At 33.3% G+C, this 9384-nt stretch overlaps 1 protein-coding gene across 1 annotated transcript; it reads right to left on the minus strand.

Annotated features, from left to right (window-relative positions):
- Positions 1-1529: 1529 nt before the first annotated feature.
- On the minus strand, positions 1530-7301 carry LOC133788619 (hexokinase-3-like). Its single transcript, XM_062226178.1, has 9 exons — positions 6704-7301; positions 5213-5363; positions 4931-5113; positions 4430-4504; positions 3594-3749; positions 3402-3500; positions 3188-3315; positions 2350-2431; positions 1530-2204 (listed from the first exon to the last, which is right to left on the minus strand). Exons 1-9 carry the CDS (start codon positions 6973-6975, stop codon positions 1836-1838), a joined length of 1515 nt encoding a protein of 504 aa, XP_062082162.1. The 5' UTR covers positions 6976-7301; the 3' UTR covers positions 1530-1835.
- Positions 7302-9384: the final 2083 nt, after the last annotated feature.

Below are 9384 nucleotides of genomic sequence, written 5' to 3' on the forward strand. Positions count from 1 at the left end.
AGCGGCAGAGCTAGCCTCCCCTGAGCGATACTGGCAACGAGATCCCTACGGTGACATTCTTCGTCCCCACACCGACTCCGATGAAAACAAGATCAATAGCCCCTTGAACAAACCATTCACCACAAGGCAACATACCCCCCTCCTCCAACCCCCGCCCTCTCGGCTAAGGGATGCCCACGCATGGCCAAAGGCTGGCGACTACCACCCAACTTAGAGGAGAGAAACGCAAACACCAGACAGTGCTAAGTTATCAAGAGAGAATATCGAGAGAATCTTGTTAAAGGAAGGAACTCATTCTTGTCACTTATCTTATTAATAAAGCTTTTATTACTTTCAGCTCCTACTGGACAACATTCCTACTGGACAACAAATAATGGTTTGCAAAGCATAGAATTCTATCCTATAACAACAATATACAACTTATGTATAAAAAAATAAAATTATAACTTATCTATATACTAAAAATATAAAAAGGCATTAACGCCGTAAAAACCCCATTTATATCTCTTTTATATAATAAGTATGTAGATAATGGAAATTCTTGATTTTAACGGTCTTTTATTTTTTTTAATGTTAACTTTCACAGAATATTTTTATATTTAACAGAATATTCTTATATTTAACGATAGTTTGTACACTTAAACTTAAATAAAATAAAATAAATAATTATAAAATTAAAATATGATATTTTTGATATATTTTACAATGATAATTATTTAAAAATAAAAAATAATTAAACAAATTAAAATATGATATTTTGAGATGTTTTATCATGATAATTATTTGAAAATAATAAATAATTAAACAAATTAAAATAAGATATTTTTAAAATATTTTACAATAATAATTATTTAAAAATAATAAAATCATACATGGCCGGGACAAAGGGTCGCGATCCCGCGAGGGTGCGCTAACTCCAAAAACCCGTCCTCAGTTCGGATTGTAGGCTGCAACTCGCCTACATGAAGCCGGAATCGCTAGTAATCGCCGGTCAGCCATACGGCGGTGAATTCGTTCCCGGGCCTTGTACACACCGCCCGTCACACTATGGGAGTTGGCCATGCCCGAAGTCGTTACCTTAATTTTATAACTTAAATAAAAATTAATTAAACTTAAACTCAATCATTAGAATAATATCATATTAAATATATAATATAATCTATTGTCAATTAGTAACAAATTGCTTTTTAAAAAAATAGCAAAAAACTTAAATTTAAAATCTAAGTATAATATTTAATATTACAATAAACATATAATTTATAATGTGTTGTTGTCACTCCTAAATTCATAACTAGAACAAATATAAACTTAAACAAAAATAATTAAATTATTTAATTAAAATAAAATATTTATTTCAAATTTATGACATTAATATAAATTTAATAAAAATAATTAATAAATTGTATAAATAAAACTACGCAAACATATTACACCATCTTTGTATCTAGTATATATATATATATATATATATATAAAAAGATCTCTGGATAGATTCTAGTAAAAGCTTAAGATATTTACCACACTCACACTTGGTAATTGCCTTCTTTTTTTTCAACTGCTTTTGTTCACAAATAAATAAATAAGCATATCACATTGTCAAACTAGCCATTAATGACATTCAAAAGCCCTTTTGAGGAAACCTTTTGTAAAAATAAAATAATAAAAAAAATTCCACTGCTAGCATCAAAGATATAGAATTGGTAAAAATGAAAAAAAAATATGGACAAACCTTCTTTTTATACAAAGAGATATATAGATTATGGAGGATACTTTCTACATTTACAGGGGCTATATGTATATATATGAATAATATATATATTTATAGCAACTGTACTCTATCCACAAGGTTGGGATGATGAAGAATGTGAAGCAGCAAGGAGAGCTGCTCCAATGCCCGACCCATCTTCTGTTACCTTTAGAACCACATGTTGGGCAACTTCTTCCCCTAGTATTTCAGACAAGGCTTCATTCAAGTAGTCTCTAAACATTGTATAGCTTGTGTATAAACTCCCTTCGATCGCCACCACTGTTCTCCTCATCTTGTTATCACTTCGCCTTCCACCTGTTAGGCCACCACTCCCGTCCCGGCCAATCTTCTTTAAGATGCCTGCAATGCCAGCAGCAGCCAGTCTTGCCGCCCTTCGGGTAACCACATCACATACTTTGACTACAAGCTTTCGGACCTTTAAAGGGACATCGGGAATCTGAAACACCCATATTCACCAAGCAGGAATAATCAGAAAACCAGTTATTTTATTGAACTTGGGTCTCTATCACACGTCCAATAAACTAAGATATTGTACAGAAAAGAAAGAAAAAAAAAAGATAAAAGATTTATGACTCTTCTACCTCCAAGACGTCTCTTAAAATATTTCCCACTTCTCTCAACTCGGGAGAGTCATCTTCATGCATTGCAGCCATAATTGGCGTCCTGAAAATAAGAGTGGAAAAATGTAACTGTTACAATGCTCAAATATTTCCCTTCACAATAATCTTGAAATTCCCATGCACACTAAACATCTCCAGGTTAAATGTTACGCTTTTAGATGCTTCCTAACAACACTTCAGCCTTTTGAAAATCAATCATGCAGCAGCTTGTTTCTTTAAAAGCACCCATCAATAAGGGTGAGGCAAAAGGACATTGTCACTACTTGGGAACAGAAATATTCCCTTCACTAGAGTCATACGAGTGATATTTTATAACTATTTGATTATAGTTATAACATCAAATGTACAACTCAGACTTACAAAAAAAAATAAAAAACAGCAGCCCAACGATTTAAGAATAGACCTAACTCCATCCCATCACTTAGTTGTCCATGCAAACATTCTGTAATACAGACAGTTTAAAATAATATCTATAATACAGACAGTTTTAAAATAATATCTATAATAATGACAACTCACCATATAAGTTAAACTCATTATTTTATTTTATTCCAGGAGATGGATGAAACAACAGAAATAAAGAATAAATAAACCATTTTGATGGCTTTAAGTAAAACTACAGTAAGTTTTGGACACACACTTTTGGGATTTCTAGTTAGTAGTTAATAAAAGACATTATTCTTCAAGGGAAAACAGAGCAATGCAACCATGCAATGAACAGTACCTGCTCATAGTGCAGAATAGTTGCATGGGTGTGTGCGTGCATACTTCCATATAAGAGACCAAAAAAGAAACTCACCTTAAGATGAAGGGCACTGATAATCTGGAAGAAACAGGTCCAAAAATATCCGTCTCTTGTGACATTCTAAGTATCACTCTCCTCACAATGTCACCCAAATACATTCCAGATATCAATTTTTCAAAGCCCTGCAGAGAATTTTCAGTAATATGATATTTCTATGGAATACTTATTATTAACTATCAAGAACCAATAAAAGCAAGAACAGCTTTACCTGATCATTGGGGTTAGGGCTATCAGCATCTAGATCAGTATCGTAAGTTGTTCTTGGTAAATGAGACGACCAAAAATTTCCCCATTCCATGTTTACAACCTAATAAAAAAGGAAGTAAGAGTGAGGATTGAAATGAAAAACATTTTTCTAAAGATTTAGAGTATTGGCTGAAGGGGAACACAAGAAAAATACCATGGCTCCTGAAGTTGTGAAAAGCCCTTGACATTTTATGATAGCATCTGTTCGTTCCAAGTAACAGGCATTTGTACCTGTTCCCATTATCACTGCAGCAACAGTGTCCGCGTCATGATAATGTCCTAAAGCTAAAGTTCCAACAGTATCATTGACCTATTTAAACAAACAAAAACATTAACCAAAACATAAATAACTGAAGGTTAGCGATATGCAAAACAAAAACATAGATTCAAGACATAGTTAAGCACCAACTGACATACTAATTGTAAAGAAGAAGAAAAGAACATAAATAGAAAGGGAAAAAAAAAGGAAATTGATATGTGTGTGCGTGCACACATATTCAAGTCATGGTAGGGATCCTCATTGGGAAGAACAAGATCTACAACATTAAATCTACTGACCTTTATATATTTAAACAGCAATTAGTTGAACATCAAAGAACGTCTTTTAAAAAAAAATGATGCTAGATCTTAGGATTTTGTAATTTTCATCTGCATATCTTGCTACTTTTCTAAATCACTCACTTTCAAAAATATGATGCGTGCAGAAAATAACAGCCTGCAATAATTATGAAGAGCTGCTTCCATAACAAATTATGATAAAATTTGCAAAGCCTCGTCAATATGTCCAATTTAATTTAAAGGATTATTGTATGCTTGTCATATCCATTCACAAAACAGTCAAAAGCTGAAAATTCAAAAGAAATTCACTTTTGGAGAATGTGGCCAGTAAAGATCCCTTGGTGAACAGTTAAGTACATTTGAACATCTAAGTAGACTTTATTTACTACTGATTCTGATTTCATTTCGTAGGGAACAGAAGTTTTATCATACCAGCGCTGCCACCCTCATATTTAGACCTTGTCTGATCAATGCCTGCTCTAGACTTCCCGCAACCTCCTTTCCAACCTGCAACATGTAGAATGAACAAAATCAGGAGAGGAAAGGGGAGAGAAAGGAAGAAGATGAACTTTTAATAGATCAATCACTTAAATCACTAAAATTAAAATTGATTGAGATGAATTGAAAAAAAAAATTAAGTACTAATCATATGATTTCCTTGAAATCTAAAAAAATACTAAAAGCATCAACTGACTGGTTCCAGAGAGTGCTTGCAGATGCAATGTGATCTGGAATTTTACTTTCTGAATAGAATATCCCTTTGTGCAAAAGGGTTGTTAATACTTAAGATGAGTTTAAATAAATAACTAAAGCCATCAACATCTACTTTAGGCATGATCAGAAAAAAAATATATGTTACCAAAAAACAAGCTAACAAAAGTTTCACAAGTGATTTCAGTTTTCTCAGTACAAAGTGAAAACACTGAAACTAACCATATCTGGAATAACAAATCCTTTTGTCCATTTAATTAAGATGCCAGAAGAAACAGAAGATTGTTTCACAGGAAAAGAGAAAGTAAATCCAAGATCCCTTATTCTATTCGGTGAAGTCTCAGAACCATCTCCTTCACTTTCAACAAATTCCATTAATGACAACGCAATAAAATTGAAGAGATCCTACATTGCAATAAAAACACGTTAGTACACAACAAAGCAAACATAATAGGATCGAAAACATCACAAACAAAGGCTAAATGTGGGGAAGGAAAGAATCACCTCACTAGTGCTTGTCATTAATTCCAGAGGAATGGGTTGCCGATCCACATCATGACCCAATATAGAGGACCTTGTACCTCCTAACTGAATCCGCAAGACCCTAAAATTAGTACCCCCAAGATCTAGAGCATAATAAGTTCCTTTTTCACTCCTGACCCAAAAATAATTAAAAGGAAAAAAAATCAACCTCAAATATATGCTATAACTGATGCAAGCATTAAGATGTGTAAAAAAGTAAGAATCAATCACATAATGATGATTCATTGACAATAAACGAGGAAATAGTAAAACATGTTAATGAATGATGCCACGTGTTAATACCAAAAAGAAAGACCAAGTATATAGTTCTTCAGACTTATAGATTAGCTTAATCTAAATCTTCAATGTCTGCAAATGGTTATGGACTTGTGCTGAGTTGCAATAAGATGAATTGATTAACTCTCAAGTCAACGAACACCACACTCATTGAAAAGGTAAGAAATAGTACTTAATAAACAATGATTTCCAACCATAATAGACAATTTACACACAAAACTTTTAATAAAAAATCTAAAACAGTGCAAAAACTTGTGGAGTTCTGATTATCATATAAAATAAATAATCATCTACATGAAAAAATAGAAAAAAAAAAAAAAGAGAATCAGAAATAGCAAACGGATTATATTTGAGGAATCCAAATACGCACTCGCAAAAGACTTCTAGCACACTCAAAAGTTAAAATAAGAATGGAAGGGAATAGAAGATAGAAACTTAAAAATCATACTCTCAAAATAAAAACAGTGAAACCATTTATACATCATAATGCCAAACCAAAACATAAGAGTGTACTAGAAAATAGATTATAATTGAAAAGTCAGTAATCCTTAAACCATCCTATGAAAATCTAACAAGTATCATTTAGAACTAACAATAAGAAAAGAAAATAACAAAACTACAATTTGTTTTTTTAATTAAAAGAATTAATGCCAAAAATCTCATAACGTAAAATGGAACGTCTGTAACTTTAGGAGAGTATATCAAGCTAAGCAACAATACAAAGCAGTAAAACACACTGTGAAATATGCGCATAATGATCCAAACAACTGTAACTAAAGAAAGAATGAATAAATGAAAGAATGCTAGAAAGAAAGAAGCGTAAATGGTCGAAATAACTGTCACTAAAGAAAGAATGAATAAATGAAAGAATGCTAGAAAGAAAGAACGTAAACGGCAAACAATACTGGAAACAAAGAAATGAAGCGCTGTACTAAAAACATAAAAAAAAAAAAAAAAAAAAAAGTAGCAAACGATCCTAAGAACGAAATACATTCTAGACAACATCAAATTACATTTTATTGAAAATCCTAGTCAATACAGACAGACGCTGGCACAAAGGACAATCGAACAGATACCCATTTCAAAATGAGCCAAGTTGGAATCGAAGAGCACATTATGTCGGCCTAAACCGAAAAGAAACGAAGACCCATTTAAGAAAAAGCGAAATACGATTACCCATTAGGAAGATTTTCTACGAAGGTGAGCAACATTTTGAGCTTGGAACCACCCTCGGAGGCCAAGCCAGCGTGCATCTCAACCGCCATGGCGTCGACCACCTGCTTCAATCTCCCCACGGTGGTATCGCAGCTCTCCTCGAGCTCTCTCAACACACCCACAACTCTCCTCCACTTTCTCTTACTCTTCACTCTCCGACCCACCACCACCGCCGCCACCGCGCACGCCGCCGCAGCCACGCCCACCGCCACGCCCACCACCACCCTCCCCATCGACTCCACTCCGTCGAAGTCGCCGCCGACGATCAATCACACCATCAAACGGCGCCGTTTGGCCCCTCCTCTCACTCTCGCCGAACGCCGCCGCTTCACCATACACGACGCCCGTCTTATCCTCTCTCTTGTTCTCTTTCTTCTCCTCTCTCTTCTATAACGGTCAAAAGAGAGTGCACTGACGTCACAGTACTTTGCCGGTGATACGCCGGCGTTAGCCTGGTGGATTTCCCGGCTTGTCTCGCCGTTAAAGTGTTGTCTTTTATTTGTGTTGTGTGTGGAGAGAGACGAGAGAGAAAGGTCTTTGGCACAGGCCGTGTTGGAAAGCGAACTGTTGGGTACTTATATAATACCTGAAAAGACTAAAATACCCTTGCTTTCTTTTTCCAGGTTTTTTTTAATTTGTATATCGCTTTTAATTGGTTGATTTTTTTTAAAATTTATTACATATTACAAATGATATATACCTTATATTACAGAACATGATAATAATTCCCACTCGACACACTGCACCAAATAAACACATAAAAAAAAGAGTGACAGATCTAACCATTAAGGGAAGCAAAAACCATAACAGGTTGGGAGGCAAACCCACGATGGTGTTCTAATTGCTGGATTTGTAACAATATCCTCCTCTACGGTTTCTTTTACCATTTGTGAACATCAATTTTTTAGCCAATAATCAAATCAAGACTAATGAGGTGATAGTTTCTGTCTTTTTGGGATAATTGTACATGGGGTTGGATTATTAGAACAATAGTTCATGGAGTCCAATTATATAAGTAAGGAAAAAAAAATAAAAGAGAAAAGGGATTTAATTATTTATTTTTATTGTTTTTTTAGAGGATATTACCGTTTTGATGTTTTAGCCTTAAGAAAAAGTTGAGCTTACTTTTAATGGGAAAGGTGTAGACTCTACAAATGGTTTTTTTTTTCTTTTGACCCATTGATTAAGACATTCCAATTAGACGAGTCTTTTGTGAAATTTGGCAAGAGATACATATTACTAAAAGTAGAAAGTTTTGTACTAAGTTACTATTGAGCTTCTTATTATTAAACATTTTAATGTGATTTGACTCATGCTCTCTCTCTCTCTCTCTCAAACTTACTTAACATTATTTTGGGTTTTGCTGGTTGAAACTTTGTATGTGTTGAAAGTTTGAACCAAGCTAGCAAGTAAAGTTCATTGTCATAAGAACTAAAAAATGTACTTTTCTTCTTTTTTTGGTTTCATGAATTTTCACCTTCTTGAATTGGAAATTTATTTTACATGTCTATCTAAGTTTTGTGTCCAAATCAAAACTACTTTGACTTTTATTTATATAAATGTAATATTTTTAAGAAAGTAACATTATTACAAGTAGAGATATATGAAAAATATATATTATGATGCTTGTATCTGCCCGAAGATTGTCTAGACAAGTGAGATAAATGATTACTTACCAACAAAATGGTCTTAAAACCAGTGTGATTTATTCTTAACATTAATCATTAAGATCAAGCCGCTAATTTATTTATGTTTTAAACTTGTATAGGCATGGCATAATTAAGTTTAAAAAGAAAACAAAATCTAACAAGTGAATCATAGGTGCACAATATATTTGACAAAATGATTATAACCCCACCTCCGGAAAAAAAATGTTAATTTGAAAATTTTTAGGCCGAAACAAATTTGCATGTGAACACGAAATTGAGCCCAAAAGACAAATAAAGCCGTGGTGTTATTTTCATGAAATTGAGAGGCAAGAGGTCCAAATGGCATGAAAATAATGTTCATTACTAAATAGTTTTGCATGTACACACTAACTTTATGTGTTGTGTTGTTTTCATTTAAATTTGATGTATAGTTATAATCATAATAGCTACTCTCATTATCAAACTCAAAGGATCCTTCATAAAATATTAAATATGAGCCAAACCCTTCAAACGTAACTCATAATGAGCTTATTTCCTTAACTAGTTTCAGAATAGTCCTAAATAACAGCAAAACCTTTAGGAGCGTGCTGAATTTTTTTTTCTCTATTTTTAATCTGAAAATTGAGAAGATAAATATATTGGAGCAATCTATGATAAAATAAAATCTAAAACATTTAAAAAGTAAATAAATGAAGAATAAAAATAAAATCAGGGTTCGAGGGTACTTTAGTAAACACAAAAACCAATTTCCCAGAAACCAAAAACAAGTTGGCTGACCTCGAAGATTTCCAATCAAAACTTGTGAGGACCCACTTGCCAATATTTAAAATGGACAAGGGTAAAAGAGGAAATAAAAAAATGAGGGTAGGTTGGAGCTTAGTGCAGCAAGGGAGAAGGGTTTTTTTTTCTAAAAGAAATTGTCCATAAACCAATTTATTTATTTTTGTGAAGGCAGTAATAATGTTACTGTATTAGAGATATTCCATTTTATTC

Source organism: Humulus lupulus, chromosome 7, assembly GCF_963169125.1.
Source record: "Humulus lupulus chromosome 7, drHumLupu1.1, whole genome shotgun sequence".
Classification (NCBI taxonomy): domain Eukaryota; kingdom Viridiplantae; phylum Streptophyta; class Magnoliopsida; order Rosales; family Cannabaceae; genus Humulus; species Humulus lupulus.